The sequence below is a fragment of the Thamnophis elegans genome, chromosome 7 (genome assembly GCF_009769535.1).
Source record: "Thamnophis elegans isolate rThaEle1 chromosome 7, rThaEle1.pri, whole genome shotgun sequence".
Lineage (NCBI taxonomy): Eukaryota > Metazoa > Chordata > Lepidosauria > Squamata > Colubridae > Thamnophis > Thamnophis elegans.
In genome coordinates this window covers 23,145,611-23,166,261 of record NC_045547.1, presented here as the reverse complement: position 1 = coordinate 23,166,261, position 20,651 = coordinate 23,145,611, and the positions used below count along the sequence as shown (strand labels likewise).

General features: G+C 39.6%; 1 protein-coding gene across 1 annotated transcript in view; it reads right to left on the bottom strand.

Moving 5' to 3' along the window:
- The window catches only part of TBXAS1 (thromboxane A synthase 1), a 287,914-nt gene that overhangs the window by 190,882 nt on the left and 76,381 nt on the right, over nt 1-20,651 (bottom strand). Inside the window, exon 3 of the mRNA XM_032220502.1 lies at nt 12,505-12,598. Within this exon, the coding sequence (XP_032076393.1) occupies nt 12,505-12,598 (94 nt within the window). The remainder of the gene's footprint in view (nt 1-12,504; nt 12,599-20,651) is intronic.

Here is a 20,651-nt window from a genome sequence, read left to right as displayed (position 1 = left end):
AACACTACCTAGGTTAGCATTTATCTTGCTCAAGGGAACCAGCAATTTGAGAAATAACTCACAAAACTCTTTGGAGTATTGATAGAAGCTGGATTTCTCTAACAGGGTATATACTAGAGAAAATGCATTTGTTTATATTTTATGCATGAGCTCCATAGACTTCTCAGAAACTCAAGACAGCTTACACAAGGATCTCTCTTCATTGTATTTCCACAACCACTCAGTGTGGGAGATTGAGATGTTTTAAATATGTTTGAAGGGAAAGACGCAGGAGCCATGGAATCAGAGAGTAAGATGTTTATTAGTAGGTGACAAGCGATTCAGAAATCCGTTACAACTGTCCGGTATTTATATCCTCAGGTCACCAACTGTCATTAGAACCTCCAATCACAGGCTGTGCTTCGCCCGACCAATTAGAACGCAGCACAGGCTGTTGCTGGGCTATAACACTCCTTCCCCGCAGTTATTTACATACATGTCAATTAGCGTGTTATTTGTTTGCATTTTTTTAATCTATTTATTTATTGCATTTACAATTTAATTGCATTTTCTTGTGTCATGTTCAACATTTACAATTTATTTGCATTTTTGTGTTCTTGTGTTCATGTTCAACATTTACAATTTATTTGCATTTTTGTGTTCTTGTGTTTATGTTCAACACCTACAAATTTGTGTTCTCTCCTTCCCCCCAGTTAACCAGATACTCCTTTCTCATATTCCTATTTGCATATACACCATTTACATATACACATTTGCATTCCCCCCCCCATGCTCCTGAATTTGACAGCGGCCAGCAGCGGCAGGGAGGCAGTATAACTTGTAAGTTTGTGTGTGAAGAGGCTTTGTGGATTGGCTTTACTCGATCGGCATGCAGGCAGGGTTTCCTGTTGCTGGAAGGATTTAGCTGACAGGATTTCTGCTGACTTTTGCTGCAGAGAATGGTAGGCTTCTGCAACGGCTGTGGAGGCTTCTGTTAGAGAGCGGAGATCGTTTGGAAGGCAGCAGGCAGGCTTCTGATCAGCTAGATGGCTTCTGTGCAGCTGGCTTGTCAGAAGCTTCTTCTTGGAAGGCTGTGTTAGATCGCTACGTCTTAGAAACAGTATCTGTTTATTGCAACAAGACTGTTTGTAACAGTAGCAAACAGTAGACCAGATAGACTCTAAAGTTGTGTCTGGTTGATCTTCTCGGCAGAGAGGCAGGCACAGGCAGCTTCAGCCACGGTTGAGCCAACGCGATTCGTTCGTCCCTGAGCAGAGGCGATGGCACCAGCCAAGGTTAAGCATAGGTTGCCCGTCCCTTTGACTGAAGGAGTCCGTGCCTGTGGATCTACTCAGGTTGGCTTGATCGGAGGCGAAACCTGAGGCGGTGGCAACTGCTGCTGCAGCTCTGACATGTCTTCAAAGAATTTTCTGTTCGCGTTTGCTTGGTTGCATTGCAACTGGCTTATTGCTTAGTTTTGTTCTTATTCCAGGCTCTGCGGGAATCGTGATCCCACCTTCGTCGCCAGTGTTGTATATGTTTGTGTGAGGGAACAAAGCAGGAGCCATGGAATCAGAGAGTAAGATGTTTATTAGTAGATGACAAGCGATTCAGAAATCCGTTACAACTGTCCGGTATTTATACCCTCAGGTCACCAACTGTCATTAGAACCTCCAATCACAGGCTGTGCTTCGCCCGACCAATTAGAACGCAGCACAGGCTGTTGCTGGGCTATAACAAGATGAAAGTTATTAGATTGGCTAGAATTGATGGGAAGAGTAATCCAACATATTCTGAAGGTATTGGGTTTGAGAAGTCTGGTGTAAGTGGGATGGAGGGTTGGAACTGGCAAGGCAAGAAACTAAGAGTTTCAGATCAGACAAAACCATTATCTAAATGTAGTGCCTATGCCCTGAATGAGGGGGAAAGGGACACAACAATCTATTACTGTGAAAGAACAGGAGGAAGAGAGCTAATATTTAAACTCTGGGTGCTCACACAAGCACACACACACACACATGGCTATATTCAGGGGTGGGCTGCTATGGGTTGGTCCAGGTTTGAGAGAACCCGTAGTTAACTTTATGGCAGGTTCAGAGAACCTCCAAATCCCACCCCTGGCTGGCCCCGCCCACCCCACCCCTTCCCTCCCAGGAGTCTCCACATGGGCCCATTTTGGATGCAAGGTAAATGAAGGGCCCATGCGGAGGCTCGGGGAGGGGGAAAACGGGCCTCCTGGAAGTTCCATTACCAGCCTCCAGAGGGCCTCCGCCGCCGTGGTGCAGGAGGCAGACTAGGCAACCCTCACCATGGCCACGCCCACCCAACAACAAGCAGATAAATTTTTGAAGCCCACCCCTAGCTGTATTCCAAACTTCTGTAGTAGTCAACCTTCTGCATAGATATGATTTCTAGTTTTCAGCCAAGCTTTCATCTACTGTGCTGAGAGCTTAAATGTTTTGTGATTAGCTGGTACAAGTATGGCAGGTTGTGCATCTCAAGAGTTGTGAATCAAGCCATACCTGGGTGATATCCAAAGGCTGAAGATAAACCAATCAGGTTAATATGCTACAATAATCATGAAAAGTTGCATGAATTATGGATTGCTATATGTTTCAAACTATTGAAGTTTTAAAAAAATGAAATCATGGTCCTATTTATTTTAAAGAATAATATTTTTAGAGTTGGAATTAAGAGCAAAGGAAAAGTCACTATGATGCTAGCACCTGTGAGACTTTGAATTTGAGTGAATAATTTGGGGCTTTTGTTAAATGTACTAATTAAGCTGCCAAATAACAGAAACAAAAACTAAACAGACATTACAGAGGAAAAGCACAAATCAAAGTCATACCAGGATTTATTTACTGACCTGGGATTGATGATAATGAATTTAATGGATGTTTTAATTGGATAAAAGAAAAACAAAGGAGTAAAAAGAAGACATGCTCTTAAATTATGAAATAAAACCCTCCCCCAAATTAAACATGAAGGTTACATCAACAATAAAGCAGCAGGTAAGAGAGAGGGAGAGAAAAAAATCCATAAAAAGACAGAGAAGTCATTAAATTTTTAAACAATTAACATTTACAAATGTTCGCCATATATAATCCACAGTTATTACTGTGTAAGCCTAGTTTCACATTATGACACAATCGTATCAAGAGCCGAGGTGGCGCAGTGGTTAAATGCAGTACTGCAGGCTACTTCAGTTGACTGCAGTTCTGCAGTTCGGCTGTTCAAATCTCACCGGCTCAAGGTTGACTCAGCCTTCCATCCTTCTGAGGTGGGTAAAATGAGGACCCGGATTGTTGTTGGGGGCAATATGCTGACTCTGTAAACCGCTTAGAGAGGGCTGAAAGCCCTATGAAGCGGTATATAAATCTAACTGCTACTGCTGCTACTACTACTATGCTAATGTAACAAACTTAACTCCCAATATCTGCACAATTATTACCACAGTTATTCATATTTGTATGTGTAAAAGTTTTATGGGGTTTCACTAGCCAACACTACAGTTTTTCAAGGAAAGCTAGAACAGGAAATGGGTGAATTCGTCCATTAAAAAAAAAACGCAATTTGGGAAGATGTTTCATACAGAATCCCAACTTGGCCAGAATCTTGAGCATTCTACGTCTATAACAAGTTTGGTATAGTGAGTAAAAGCACCAGGAGAGACAGTGCGTGCTACCCTGTTTCCCCCAAAATAACCCCTCCCAAAAATATTGCAACACAGCAGCTGCCATGAGCTGACCACGCTCGCCACCTCCTGCACCTCAAAAATAATAAGACCTCCCCGAAAATAAGGCTAAGTGTTTATTTGAGAGGGGGGTGTCAAAAGAAAATAAGAACCTGTCTTTTTTTTCCGGGGAAACATGGGTAGTACTCCTTAGACATGAAGTCAGCTAAATGACCTTGGGACAGTCATTCATTCTCTCAACTCTTCAAAGGAGGAAAATGCAAACTGCTTCTGAAATCTTGCCATGAAATCTACAGGAACTAGACCAGGAGTCAACAGTGTTTCAAAGGCCGGAAAACAAAAACCAAAATTATACATTTGGAGCTTGTTCATACAGGGAAGCTACTAAGCATAAACCAATTAAAATGGCTTCCGCAGGCTCACTGAACAGCCATAACGTGGTATACAGGGAAAGTCCTGAATTCATTAAACTATGCATTTATTAGCAATCACAAATATTTCTAAAATCTTGGAGGCCTCGGGACTGCATCCAAAAGGTTGATGTGCAGCTCTAGAGAGCACTAGAAGATTTTTTAATTTGGTATACAAGAAATGATTCAATTCATATCTGAAGAGTATCAACTGGAGAATCAAATATAGATTTTGCCTTGGTTTTACCTATGGGGTGGGGTAGGGTGATAAAGTCCTAGCACACCTAGCCGAGTATAGCCTTTAAAGTGTTTTTATTCATTTGTTTTATGGTCAGAGATCAAAAGGAAAGTAATAAGACAATGTAAGCCAATAAAACAAGGTGAGAAATTAGCATATTAGAGAACAGAAGGTACTGGCAGACAAGTGCTGCCATTCGGCAGCCAGACCAACAAACCCTGAGCATAATTCAAACTCAGAGTCTTCTAACTACAATTGCAATTGAACAAAATTTGACAACTTATTCCCTTTTTAATAAATGAAAGGGTCGGCTTGAAATGGAGTTTGTCTGCTCTGTATTAGCAGAACCATTGACAGAGATTTCTAAGACAATTTCCCTTGTTTGTTTGTTTTAATAGTGTAGCCTTCAACTTGGGAAATGTCTGAACAGAGGAAATACATATGGAGTGTCCATCCAAATATTATTAAAATTAATTCATGAGTAGGTGGCTCATGGCTAAGTCACTGAGCTTGTCAATCAGAAAGGTCGGCACTTCGGCGGTTTGAATCCCTAGTGCAGGTCTCCTGCGTGAGAAGGGTGTTGGAATAGATGACCTCCAAGGTCCCTTCCAACTCTGTTACTGTTTACTGTTTAATGCGATTTTAATAATAATTTTAATGCATCCGCTTTTCTCTTTTGAAGTATTTGCCAAAAATATCAGCAATTGTCTTAAACACAGTATAAAGGCCTACATTTAAGCAACTGCTGAAAACAATGTCCAAAAGCAATATAATTATGTCCCTCAACTAAGAGAAAGAAGAAGACCCCCAAAGAGCCATTGCCAACATTAAGCTTAGTGGATAAACAGACTAACCCTGTGATGGTGGACCTCTGGCACGCGTGCCACAGGTGGAACACAGAGCCATATTTGGTGGCACACCAGCCATCAACTCCGGCATGCATGCATGCATGCACTGGCCACCTGGTTTTTTGCCCTCCCCCGGCTTCAGGAAAGCCTCCAAAGGCTGGAGAGGGCGAAAAACAGCCCCAACGGTCCAACCGGAAGTTCGGAAACGATCTGTTTCTGGCTTCCAGAGGGCCACTAGGGGGAGGCCGTTTTCACCCTTCCCAGGCTTCAGGAAAGCCTCCATGTATGCATGCGCATGGAGGGGGGGTGTTTCATGCACACATGCACAGGTGGGTGGGGAGGATTTAATTGGTGTGGGCACGTGTGCAATTTTGGCACATCGTAAGGAAAAGGTCTGCCATCACTGGACTAACTTCTTCTGAGCAGTATCTTCAGATGCTCAGGATTTGCCAATGAATTTGTAGACAACCATTAGCCGAAGGCAGTTTAAGAAAGATCTCTGCAGGGCAAGTCTTAATATTCTAAGAAATGGAACTTCCGGTTGTACAAAGCCAGCCTAGTAATGACAACCCCAGCAAAGCCAGAAGCCCCTAACTCAATAGCACCTGTCATAAAAACCCTAATGAAAATAAATTGATACCTATTTACCCATATGCTGGAGAGCATATGCATAACGCGTTTAGATATCACTAATAAAGTTAAGTCTCAACTAAATTTATTGGCTGACAGATAAAGACTGATCTCCATAGCAAATCAAGGTTGACAGCAATCTTGGCTGTACAATTGCTCCTTGGGAATTTGTTTTGTGGGATTTATTTTTTAAGTTGTCCATTTTTTTTTAATAAAAGGTCTTTTGGCCCTAATGAAATTTCAGAAGCATGATCAAAACAACTCAGAGGCAGCAGGAATCAGGTGGGGAGGCTATGAATAAAGCAGCAATTTTCTAAGCTGTACAATAATGACCAAAGAAGGGAATAGAGACTGTTCAAGATAAGATTTAACTTCTGATAATTCTCCCTCTTGAGGAATCATGTGACCATTATTCTATTTCACTATATTGTCTAATGCCAGGCTGTCTTGATAGGCTGAACTGCTTCATGTGTATCACTGGGCATGGGGACACCATTAATTAACTTTTGACATGAGACCATTTTCTGTTCATGCTTTTTCCTGGCCCGACGTCCTTTCCTATTTTGGGGCAACTTCACATAGCTACACTTTCTGATCTCTAGGGACATCAGCAATACTTCCTCTTTTATCACACTTGCTTACAACTCCTTTCCAGTTAACTGATTAAAAAAACAACAACACCCTACTGTATTTTTCAGGCAATTCTCACTTTAAATGAGTAGACACAAAAGATATATAAAGGATTAATCAGTCACCTGCTTAATAAAAGGTTAAAGAGTCAAAGGTGGCTGTTTAGGATTCCAGTTCATTATGCATTTTTCTACCAGATTCCATTCCACCGCTCATCCCTATCATTTCCAAATCTCTCCAAGAGTCAGTCCTCAGTCTGTGCCGCTGAGCCTTTCTGCAGCAGAAAGCCACAGGAGTTATTGATGAAGTGATATAAAACCCTGTTGACATAACAATATGTTGGATGGAGTCCCACAGCTATTCAATGTGTTTTGCAGCTAGCAGAAATCCAGTAGGCAGACAACATACTCAGGCTAAACTGCTGATGGATAGCTAATGGCATGTCTACCCTGTCTTTCTTGTACCAACCTTTTCTTCCTATCAATATCACAACCTGGGCTAAAGATTCAGTAGTGATGATCCAGACTGCTCAGATCACGTAAACATCAGTGGTGGGTTTCAAAAATTGTTCAAACCTACTCTGTGGGTGTGGCCTCCTTTGTGGGAGTGGCTTGCCACCCATGTGACCGGATGGGAGTGGCTTGCCGCCCATTTGACCGGATATGAAGATGCCGACGACACTTGTCAGAACCACCTTAAATCACCTCACACACAGCACTGGCATGCATAAGAATATGATGTAAACTTGTTTTTTAAAAGGCATCTTTTTTTGTGTTAAAACAACTTCAACACACACAATGTTCTGATTGCACCACAAATGCAGAAGTCATCCTTACCTTTCACAGAGGCACTGAGTTTTATAAATATGAGCATGATAGTGTAGAATAATCATATCCAAGGACCAGTGGTGGGTTTCAAAAAAATTTGGAACCTCTTCTGTAGGTGTGGCCTGCTTTCCGGGTCCACTGGTGGAACCTCTTCTAACCGGTTCGGTAGATTTGACGAACCAGTTCTACCGAATAGATGCGAACTGGTAGGAACCCACCTCTGGTAAACATACCCCATCATGCTGCTATAGAAAGTCATCAATGGAAAATTCAAAAGCTAGGTGACATTAACAGTAAGGTATTTTTATACCTTAGCAAGAGATCAGGCTGATAGCCAAAACAGATAGCAATAGCCAGCCTAAGAGTTAGAGGAACTGTGAGCAGTGGTGGCGCAGTGGTTAGAGTACAGTATTGCAGACTACTTCTGCTGCCTGCTGGCTGCCTGCAATTTGGCAATTCAAATCTCACCAGGCTCAAGGTTGACTCAGCCTTCCATCCATGGTTAAAATGAGAACCTAGATTGTTGGGTGCAATAGGCTGACTCTCTAAACGACTTAAGGAGGGCTGTAAAGTGGTATATAAGTCTAAGTGCTATTGCTATTGGTAACTGTAACCCAAAACACATATACATGGAGGGCACCCTGTCTATCCTGTTGTTGTGTGAGATCAACAATAAGACACTCAGTGATGCAGCATAAACCAAAGAAAAAAATCAATGACAACTTGTGCACCTCTTTGCTACCTGTTAAGTCATGGGAACTGGCATCAATAAGAGCAAAGATAAACAGTAATCTCTGCTTACCTTCCTTACAGAATGTACAAATTGGACCTAAAGGCGAAGATCAAACAAATGGATTTACTGGCAACTCAAGACAAAGAAGAAATTGGATCATTAAGTCAATATTACTCAGGGAACCACCATAACTTGGGGATAGCTCTGATTCCAATTACTACAGGCCATATCTCCCTTACACTATTGTGAGCCAAGTAAGATTTTACAATTTTGGTCCATCTGTGGGGAAAAGTGCACCCTTGGTTAGTTAGACAGCTGAATTAGGGTTAATGAAAATAATACCAATTCAGACTTATCTAGTAATCAAGGTAGGTGTCAAAAAACAAAAGATGGAAAAGTTGAAATACAAATTTCAGACCAAATATTACTCCAATGAAATCTGCAGCTCATTTGGGGGGGGGGGGGGAGAGAGAATGGTTTGTAACATGAATGCATTTGTTAATTATAAGTGTCATCAGATATTTAAAGATACAATAAAGAAAACTCCAGATGAGGGTCACAATCTGCTTTCAAAATTCAGAAAGCTAGAATAGAATATCTTTATTATGGTCCTAGACCAGCAATAGACATCACCATTTACAATATATTTAGAAATATTATGTTTGTGTGTGTGTGTGTGTTGTATTTGTGCTGATATATATATATATATATATATATATATATATATATATATATATATATATATATATATATATATATATATATATATATATATATATATATATATATATATATATTAGTGTCACAAGCCCTGGTAAGCCCCAATTATGGGAGGAAGCTAACTGCTTCCAACATCTGTCAATCGGCTCATCACAAGAGTCCATCACGACAGAAACCCAATATTTTTACTGTTGCCTTTGTTATATTTGTGTTTATCAGCACAAATAAAAAAAACATATATATATATATATATATATATATATATATATATATATATATATATATATATATACACACACACACACACACACACGTGCACACACACACATATATATATATATGTATATATACATATATACATATATATATACACACATTAATATTAAAGCATAATAACATCCATGTTAAGAAAATACATGTTCTTATACTGTTAGGGACACTCCCTACTTTACGTGAGTGGAGAGCCGATATGTATGCAAGTAAATATATTTTCCAAAAATTGTTAAGAGATATCTCCAAAAAATTGACACAAAACTCAGAAAGCTCATCTCAGGAATACTCTGTCCTCAGTATGGATGAGAAACAATGTGTTAAATATTCTAATACAGTCGTCACCAACATCTGGTCTGTGGACCGGGGCCACCCATGCAAACAAGTGAAGTCCTATCTGTGGGATACAGGCAGCATGCAAAACCACATCTCCTCCAGTCCACGGAAAAACCTCTCCTGCTGCCCAAAAGGTTGTAAGAAACCATTTTGCAAGAAGAAATTGTCCTCCTAATGATGACTAAATTAAACCATTACTATTACACCACTGGGAGGTATTAGCATAGAGTTGTCATCCTGGTTCCCATTTCCAAAGAGCAACATGGTGCTTCCTTGGAAGGATATTTCTGTTACATACTTCATTAACTTCCTGATGGGTAACAGGGCTCTGTGAAGTTTGACCATGACAAAAATCAGAGGGGAAGTTGAATTGTTTATCAATTGAATCTGACAGTACTGGCAGCCAGAGGCCTCTAATACTGTAGGAGGCAAAGAGAACACATGATACTCTTCCAGAAGCTCTGGATGAGGGTGCAGAACTGTGATCAACAGCTTGTAAAATCCATGTGACCAGAAACAAAAGAAATCTGGTGGAATGTTTGACAGAATCAGACTTACAATAAATTAATTGGGTAATTAAATGCATTTTACCTCATGGGAAATAAACGATTTAGAGAGAATGTTCTGAGTTCAACTTTTAGGATTACCTGATATCTCCTTACCTTGAAAATCATATTTCACCCAGGAATTTTTAACTTCACAGAACTCATATTATTTTTAGCTAATTAAAATGATTTTGCAGATGACCAGTTGAATGTGCCTTAAGAAATAAAGTCTTCCTGGGCATAGAAATGCTGCTATATAGAAATGCTGAAGAATTAAGATTTGTTTTACATTGTAATGGTAGACTAGCATTCATCTTCAAACCAAACTGACTGAAACGATAATGGAGACATATTCAGAGAGAGAGACAGACAGAGAGATAGACAGACAGAGACAGAGAGACAGAGAGAGAGAGAGAGAAAGAGAGACAGACAGACACAGAGAGAGAATCACATAGAGAGACAGAGAGAGAGAGACAGAGACAGCAATGCTCAAGGGGGCATGTTGTGACTGCAGCTCCTACAATTCTCTGCTTTGAATTCCATTTTGATGTCACAGCAGAGAAACCTACTTTAGAGCTTACCCGTCCGTATCCAAATTTGGGAGGGGAAGAAAAGAAAACATTAGGATTTGTTTTTCTTCAATGTAAATATCAGGCAGATAGCTAGAAAATACAGTTCCATTCTATTTACTTCTTCACTGTCCAACACTGTTGGTACAAACTTCTCCTCTCCAAGATATAAGCACTGGTAATGTAGTTTGTAAAGTAGGCCAGTGTTTTATTTCCGCAACTCTGTCCTATTCTGTGTTTGTTGGTCTTGCTTATCAAAGGGAGTTTAATGTGGGAAAGAGAATGGGTAATGTCTTCTCTTTCTTTTCCCTGCCCCCTCATCCTCCCAGCAGCTATAAAATAGCTCAGCCCAGCCAGAACCAAAAGCTCAACAAAGCTCCCACATCCCTGCCCCCACCAGCTCCCATCTTCCATTCAACCAAAATGGGCCACTCAGGCAGAGCAGTCCAGGAGTTACAAATAGGCCAGACAGGAATAAACAGAGCAAACAAAGAATATCCTGTCCACTCTGAGAAAAGCTCAAGAAAGTGATGTCTCCATTAAAATTCAAGGCAGGGAAGCTGCACGCACCCTGTCAACAGCTTGGCTAATAAAATGAAAAGGAGGACAGGACGGAGGGGAGGCTTATAGAGGAAGAAATAAAAGCTTATGGAGATCTGCTGATAAGCCAAAATTATTACAGCCAATATTTCTACAGTATTATAATTTTACTCATCCGTTGCAACGAAGCAGAGCACAAATTCAAACCACGTGCCCCCATCGCCACCATAAGTCCCATTCACTTTTCAAGTACATCCATTTGGTAGCATTCCCAAGATTATTTCTGGGGCTCAGTGGTTAAACTATGGTTTTCTGAGGCTGTATGACATGATCCAATGTTTGTTGAGATGATTTAAATAAATAACTAGAAGTAGGAAAGGACAGAATCTCTGGTTTAAGGGGTGGTGTTGAATTTGGGGCCCATCTGAATTGCAAACCTGAGGAGACATCCTACTGCCCTTTTATGTTTATCTGATTTGCAAGCTTCTTCCCCAAATGCTGGCATTCTAAATGTAAACCAACCACTTCATCTGTTTTGTGCACTTTTGATTAGCACTTGTGTAAAATTAACTGCTGGGGAAGCTTTAAGCAATACTACTTAGAAGTTAATGCTGGTTGCAGGGTTGAGGAGAGAGGCTGTACATATTCCCATTCCTTATCTCTACGTGTATTCACTTCAAAGTTTAAATAGAACCTATGTACATATATCTTTACATGGGTTGAGCCATTTTGCACAACTTCAACAAGTGTAATACATTAGCCTGAACAGAATCCATTTATTTTAGCTGTATGTTTGAGACACAGGATTAGTGTCTTGGTGTGAATTAATGAAGCATGAATAAGAATGGATATAAAGCACTGTCACCAAATAAGCACAAGAGCACTGATGCTAAGAGAAATAAAAGGGAAGGCAGGGAAGTAGATATCTTGTTGAATTATCTCTTCCTGTGAAAGCCATTGGAACAACAGATTATAGATACGCACCTCTACAATTCAGAAATTAGAATAACCTCATTGAAATTCTGACATTCCAGCAAGTTTTTCAGTCTAGTTTACTTGTAGGTAATCAATGTAAACTATAAGATGGTTAAAAGTCAGGATAAATAGGGTTTCCTTTGTAATGTATAAATTCATTCATTCATTCATTACTACATTTCTGTACTATCCTCAGGGACGGGGGCTAAAATGTTTTTTTTACTGTAAGATGAGAAATTAAAATTACTTAAAAAGCAAAGGGAGAGGTTTCAGAAGATTAACCAGCCCCAGGGCTTCATGCTCCCTTGGGCTCCTCGCATGAGGCCAAAGGTCTTAACTCCGTTTTAGAAGTCCAAAAGAGTGGGGGCCTGTCTCACCTCCAAGGGAAGAATATTCCCTAGGGTGCGGGTGACAGCAGAGAAGGATCTTTTCCTAGATCCTACCCGTTGGAATTCTTTAACTCACAGGGTCTCCAACATACCTTTCCTGCCTGACCAAATGGAACGTGCTGATGGGACAAAGGTGTCCAAATTGCTATCATTCGAAAGATTTCTTACCTTATGAAAATATAGCAGATTTCCAATGAAAGGCAAAGGTGGAGGATGACGGACTCCCACTTTAGCAAGCCTGGAGAACGAGGAGGTGATGTGCCTGGATTTTAAAAAAAAGTGAAAAAGTTTTCACAGAGTTTTCAGAGTTGGAGAATAAGGCTCAGAATTCAGGTGAGAGGATAGCTGTGAAATGGCACAGCAATCATAACAAATACCCACAGCCACTTGCAGTGCAAGATGGGATAGGAACCTTTCATTCCATTTTTATTCTCAAATTTGTTATCGCTTTACTTCAGAAAGGCGTTGATTCAAGTTCTAGATCAGGGGTGTCAAACTCATGTCATAACAACATCACAACAACATCACATGACATATCTGGATTTTTTTCCTTTTCCCTAAATTGGGTGTGGGTGTTTGCCAGTGTGTGACGCATCCAGACAGTGGACTGGAAGTTTAACAGCCTTGCTCTAGATATATGAAATAAAATCAGATTCACAGACTTCAGTAGTCTTAGATTGCCCCAATACTAATAATGGCCTTGATGGATACTTTCTATCATACAACATTGTGAGATTCAATCCTATTGATCCTACTAGATCAGCCATCTGGTGTCTGCTGAATATTTCTGATTATGGCCTTTGCGGGCCACGCAAGCTGTAGATTTATGGAAATTATCGTCTAGCACAGCTGGAGAATGCTACACAGAGAACATCATTTTAGATGCCTTCAATACGACTCAACAAGATCTGATGTTTATTTATGGAATTGTTTGCTTGCTTTCCAATATTTCTATCTATTGCTGGCAAAGACACCTCAGGAGACAGTAATGGGGAAAATTCACTACTCTTTTTCCTTCATGGTATCATAGGAAATTCTGTTTTATATAATATAACGTTTTTCCTGGTACCATTAAAGCAGAGACAGGCAATCTGGTGGGAGAACAAGATCTATTCTGTGACAGGACACACACACACACAGAGTGAGCAAGGAGGTGATTTGCAGTGAAAATGGGATTTCAAGGATGGTTCCTTATGGTTGTTTTTTTCTTTTTCTTTTTTACAAAGGGTAAGCCTTTTTGTGGGAGGACATAGCTAGGCCTGAAAGAAAGCTTGCATATCTTTTAATATTTAGCTTTTCTCTGCCCTCCACTCTGAAGGAAAAAAAACACCTTTCTTTTTATCAAAGGCAGAATTTCTATAATTTCTGGGTGTTCATGATCACAACAATGAAGGCCAAAAATGGACTGTCATTTCCTATAAATACTTTCATACGATTATTTTTCTTCAATTTTGTGAGGAAGCAGAAACAAGTGATGTCTGATACACCAGTCAGATGGTGATGGTTTTCCCATCATTGCTAAGTTTCAGATTCTTCTAGTAGTTTTCTCATAGAATGGAGTTATTGCTCTACAACTCTTTTTGTTAGTTCACATTATCAGAAAACTATTCAACAGGTGTAAGAAATAATAGGTCAGCCAAAGACTTCAAAGCTGCTGGTAGCCCTACAAGCTTTGGGTAGGGTACTATAGATACAGAGGTGGGTTCCTACCAGTTCGCACCTATTCGGTAGAACTGGTTCATCAAATCTACCGAACCGGTTAGAAGAGGTTCCATCAGGGGACCCGGAAAGCAGGCCACACCTGCAGAAGAGGTTCCAAAAATTTTTGAAACCCACCACTGGTCCTTGGATATGATTATTCTACACTATCATGCTCATATTTATAAAACTCAGTGCCTCTGTGAAAGGTGAGGATGACTACTGCGTTTGTGGTGCAATCAGAACATTGTGTATGTTGAAGTTGTTTTAATGCAAACCAAAGATGTCTTTTAAAAAACAAGTTTACATCATATTCTTATGCATGCCAGTGCTGTGTGTGAGGTAATTTAAGGTGGTTCTGACAAGTGTCGTCGGCATCTTCATATCCGGTCACATGGGCGGCAAGCCACTCCCACAAAGGAGGCCACACCCACAGAGTAGGTTCGAACAATTTTTGAAACCCACCACTGTATAGATACCATGTGAAGGTCACCAAGAAATTGCCAAGAAATTTAATGTGACAGAAATTAAACACAGAAATTAAATTGCTATTAAATACAATAGATGCAAATTTGAGGGGTTAATCAATCAGCAATCAATTATTTAATCAATAATCAATCCACCAGTGAACTCCAACTTCTCTTTCTTTGCATCCTCCTCCTCCTCATCTTCATATCCCGCAAGCTCTGCAGAACTAGATCAGCTACATGCAACATTCAACGTTGTACAGCTGCACCAGATCTGCTTTGACTACCACTACTGCTCAGATAGTAATCCAAATTAAAACATAGTTGGAAGATGAAATATGGAATTTTGCATTAGCGGATGAATAAGTGTTGAATAAGGCAGGTTGTAGTGCTTGCAAATCCCCATCAACTGGATTTCAAGACGTTTTTATATTACAGAACATGTGTAAGCAGTAGTACTTTTGAACTTTAAGAAACGGCTTAGTAGATCCTAGCTAAATATGTATCCTGATGACAGAAAATATCAGTCAATGTTAGTATCCTAAAGAGCAAACTCATCAGGGATAATTTTGTTATTTTACTGAAGCTAGGGATACATATGATTTTACACATTATTTGTCTTAAACATGTTGTAGAGATCAATACATCCAAAATGGTAGATATAAACCATGGTTTATAAGCCTTATTATGGGATAGCACATGTGATATTAGCCTCTGTTTACCACACTTCTTTCTTTTGGTCTTCCAGTTGACAATGACAGAAATGTTACTTTTCCATAAATCAGGATGCAATGGATTATGAATCACTCTGTTTCTGTTTCAAATTTACCAGTCAACAGTAATATGTGGCAAAATCTGGGAGAAATGTTTCACCAAAGCTACAAGTGGCCTTATTTGGCAAAATGGATGATATTATATAATGCAGGAAGGAAAATGCAGCACTACTTTATTAATTTTTTTATTTAAAAATGGGCAGATAAATATTTTGAAAAGATAATTTTTGGACAAATTGAAACAAAAAAAACATGTAAGTTGTATATAAAAGAAGGACTTTTCTAATGGTCTGCCTTAAAAGATGTCACATTCCTCCTGTTTTTTTAAAAAATAGAAATATTACAAAAAGTAACAATATGGTGCAAGTTGCAATTCTGAAATTGACCAACTTTAAATTGATTTGATATCTCCAGGTATCACAGCTCAATTCCCCAAACGAAATCTCTTAATCACGTGTGCAGAAGGAACATAACATACAATTTTTCCTTGATGAGTTCTGGATATGTACTTTCTTTTGCTTCGTATGCTCTTAACTCAGGCAGAAGCACAGAAAATTCATGATGGCTCCAAAATGTGATATTTTTAAAGAACGTTTCAATGCAATTTCAACCAAGCAGCAGAAAATTTCATAACACTTTTTCATCATATAATTGCATGTCTTAATTATATAATTTGATGTCTTAATTGCATAATTAAAAGGACATGATGTTTCAGCATAATTAGACATCTTAATTATTATGCAAGATCATATGCTAGCATTGCGATCCCCTTTGCAAATGTAAAACAAGTGCTTCCAGATATAACTTCAACCATTTTGAGATGTCAATAGGATGAATGAATTTTGATCTGAATACATTGAGACACATGAGAAGCAGATGGAAGCATCTGCCCTATTGTGCCATTAATATTATTCGCATTAGAATGAGTAAAATGAGCCACCAACTCTTCCACCTTTTAGAAACAGCATAGAGGTATCCCTTGTTAGTTATTTGAGATATGGTTACAGTCTCAATAAAACTATCTGACTTCTCAAAGATTCATAAGAGAATTGTGCTCGTATGTTGTCTGTCACACACTCAAGCATCCAGCCCTTTGGTACTCCATATGCTCACATATTTCACAGTTGACAACTCAATATACACCAGTCTGTTTTATATACTGGGCAAAAAAAAAAAAAGATGATACGAGCTATAGTAGTGAATAATAATGTGCAGTGTGCAAGAAGAAAATGGCTCAGACTGCTGAAATTTAAACAAAGAGAAATAGACTTCTAGAAATTGCAATGTATATTTGTAATCCGTGACTTACAACCACAATTGAGCCCAACATTTCTGTTGCTAAGTGAAACATTTGTTAAGAGAATTTTGCCCATTTTGCGACCATTCATGCCAAAGTTGTTAAGGGAATCTGCAGTTGTTAAATAAGTAACATGCGACGTGGATCTGGTTTTCCCATTGACTTTGCTTATCAGAAAATCACAAAAGGTGATCACATGACTCCAGGACACAACAACCATAAAGGTGAGTCAGTTCCCAAGCATATAAATTCTGATCATGGGATCATAGGGATGGGATGCCGCAACAGTCATAAGTTTGAAAAATAGTCACAGCAGTCACTTTTTTCACAGCCGTTGTAACTTTGAATGATCATTAAATGAATCGTTGTAAGTCAAGGACTAGCTATAATTGATAAAGGAGGGCTCTATGCTCACCCAGGGTGAAGCTTCTGTCAGACAGTCATTGGGTATGTAAGATCTGTAGATCTAATTCTGGAAAGAGTTGTATTATATACAGGCATCTTCAACACTATTCTTAGTTTCTCTTGACTAGCAAAGTATAAGTATAATCTTTATTGTCATTGTACTTAAATACAACGAAATTGGTTTTAACCTCACTGGTACAAAATTGTAACAGAAACGAAAAAAGAAAGAAAAAGAAAAAAAACTAGCGTGTGCATGGAGTGATTGTGGTTGTATTTAAAAGTCTCACAGCTCAAGGATAGAAACTATCTTTAAACCTGTTTGTTCGGCTGGCTATACTTTGATGTCTTCTGCCTGATGGTAGAAGTGCAAAGAGACACTGACCAGGGTGTGAATCATCTCTGAGTATCTTCCTTACTCTGCTAAAGCAGCGAGACCTAGCGATGTCATCCAGTAGTGTTAGAGGGCAACCAATGGTTTCTTGTGCCGAATTGATCACTCTCTGTAGTGCCTTCGTGTCCATAGCTGTTAAACCAGCATACCATACTGTAATACAATATGTGAGGACACTTTCTATGCTAGACCGATAGAAAGAGGTCATCAGCCATTGTTCCACCTGATTTTTTCACAGGACTCTAAGGAAATGAAGTCTCTGTTGGGCCTTTCCAATCACCAGAGACGTGTTGTTTTTCCAGGTGTGATCTTGACTAAGGAGCTGAATCTCTAAGATGGCAGAATTTGGAATATTGTTCAGGCTTAATCTTATGTTGAAATCTCTGACTATAACACTATAAGCAGACAGGGAGCATAGCTCAAGACCATTAATGTGGGTTTTCCACTTTTGACCAGGTTTCTATGATCCAAGATCAAGGTAATATTATGTGGCATATAAACATTTACTAGAAACAAATTCAAGTGACTGACTGAAATATGGATGTTCAGATCTGCACAAAATTATGTCCCGTTCCAAGGGCTGCTAAGAGCCTAGGTGGCGCAGTGGTTAGGGTGCAGTACTGCAGGCCACTTCAGCTGACTGTTATCTGCAGTTCAGTGGTTCTAATCTCACCGGCTCAAGGTTGACTCAGCCTTCCATCCTTCCGAGGTGGGTGAAATGAGGACCCAGACTGTGGGGGTGATATGCTGACTCTGTAAACCGCTTAGAGAGGGCTGAAAGCCCTAGGAAGCGGTATATAAGTCTAACTGCTATTGCTATTGCTATTGCTAGAAGACATAAGCATTCCTCACTCTCAATATGCAAATCACTAGCTCCAGTCTCCTGAAATAAAACCATTTTTAACTGTATTATACTGTATAACTTGTAAATGCAGGTTCTCTTGTTCTGATTTCTCATACAGCTATTTCCAGGAGAGCAGTAACAAAAAGTCAGGTAATATTATAAGCAGGGATGGGTTCCTGTACCGCTTGGTATGGGTTCGCTTCATGCGCAAACTGTGTGTTGCTCGTGCATGCACTGTTGACTGTCAATTGTTCTGCGCATGTGCAGAAACATGCTGGCAACTGCAGAAGAAACTGGGGAACCAGTTCGGGGGCGTGGCCATGCTGGGTGTGACCCAGGCCAAGTTACCACTATCAGTTCGCTCAAACCGGTGTGAACCGGTAAAAACCCACCTCTGATTAAAAGTAAACTGGATTTTTTAGGAACAGAAAAGGTACGAACTGATACACTATGCCAGGCCTTGAGTCTAGGCATGGGGAAACTATAAAAATATCTAAGATTCTGCCAACAACAACAGAATCCAGAACCTTTGAAAAGCAATTGGATTCTTCCAGATCTTCGCTCTGCAATAATTTTGACAAAAATGAATAATTTACCAGGCACATAAAGTGGTACCTTGGTACTCATCCTTAATTGGTTCCAAGAGGTGCAAGGAGTACCAAAAATGATGAGTACCAAACAATTTTCCCCCTTAAGGTGTGAGTTGCTAGGTAACCAACACCAATAGATTCTAGCTTGTATTGAGTACCAAAAAAACGATGAGTATCAGGACAAAATGTTCATGTCAAAATGTGTTGAGTACCAAATTCAATGAGTTTCAAAGCAGTTGAGTACCAAGATAGCACTGTATAGTTCAATAAATCAAAAGAAATTATGAATAGAATCAATCTTGGTGCAGCAAAGGATGAACAGGGATTTATATCCTTTTATTTCACATACTGGGCAGAAAATTCAGATACAATTGAAATAAGATAAATAGCCTGTTAATGGATGATTTGCTGTTTACTGAAAGTAAATGTTAACTGCTTTTCTAGAACTCACTTCCGCTTTTATTAAGGGATTAAAAATAGACTAAAGCAAATCAAAGAGTTGCTCAAGACAGATCAGTACCCATTTTTTAAAAGCAGTATCATGCACGTTGTAAACCAATTTACAGAGTCACTTTATAGAGGAAATGGGCATCATAAAAAATTAATTATATAAAATTAGTTTGGAGTCAGATGACTCAAATGGGTCTAAATAAATGGTTGTTTGAATCAGTGGCCACCTGAGTACTTTTGATTATGAAATTGCCTGGCCCTTTTACCCTACTCTCAAAGTATTATTAATCACATTTACTTGACCACACATCTCACAGAAATGACCCAACTCAATCAATCAGAATAGAGCTGGGAGGGGCCTTGGAGGCCTTCTAGTCCAACCCCCTATACCATTTCAGATAGGTGTCTGTCCAATCTCTTCATTAAAAACTCCAGTGATGAAGCACCTACAACTTTTGAAGGCAAGCTTTTCCACTGGTTAATTGTCCTCGCTGTTAAAGTTCTTCCTTAATTCAAGAGCCGAGGTGGCACAGTGGTTAGGGTGCAGTACTGCAGGCCACTTCAGCTGACTGTTATCTGCAGTTCAGCGGTTCAAATCTCACCGGCTCAAGGTTGACTCAGCCTTCCATCCTTCCGAGGTGGGCGAAATGAGGACCCAGACTGTGGGGGCAATATGCTGACTCTGTAAACTGCTTAGAGAGGGCTGAAAGCCCTATGAAGCGGTATATAAGTCTAACTGCTATTGCTATTGCTATGCTTCCCTCCTTTATTAGTTTTCATCCATTGTTTCTTATTTTGCCTTCTGGTGTTTGGAAAATCAGTTGACACCCCCCCCCTTCTTTGTGGCAGTATTCAAATATTGGAATATTGCTACCATGTCCCCTCTAGTCCTTTTCTCTAGACTGGCCATACGCAATTCCTGCAACCATTCTTCATATGTTTTCATCTCCAGGTCCTTAATTATCTTAGTTGCTCTTCTTCACACTTTTTCCAAAGTGGCAACATCTTTTTTGTAAAGTGGTGACCAAAAACTGGATGCAGTATTCCAGGTGTGGTCTTATTGAGGATTTATAAAGCGGTACCTGCTGCCTCAGGTTTAAGTTATCATCCACTAGGACTACAAAGACTACAAAAACCTCCAGTGATGGAGAACCTACAACTTTTGAAGGCAAGCTGTTCCACTGGTTAATTGTCCTCACTGTTAAGTTCTTCCTTAATTCCAGGTTGCTTCTCTCCTTGATTAGTTTCCATCCATTGTTTCTTGTCTTGCTGTTACTGTTTTGAATCAGATTTCACCTAACCAGTACTGGTATTTTTGGTTGTTCCTGCCTAGGTGTAAAATCTTGCTTTTCTCCACATTAAATTTCATATTGTTGAATAGGGCCCATTGTTCAAGTCTA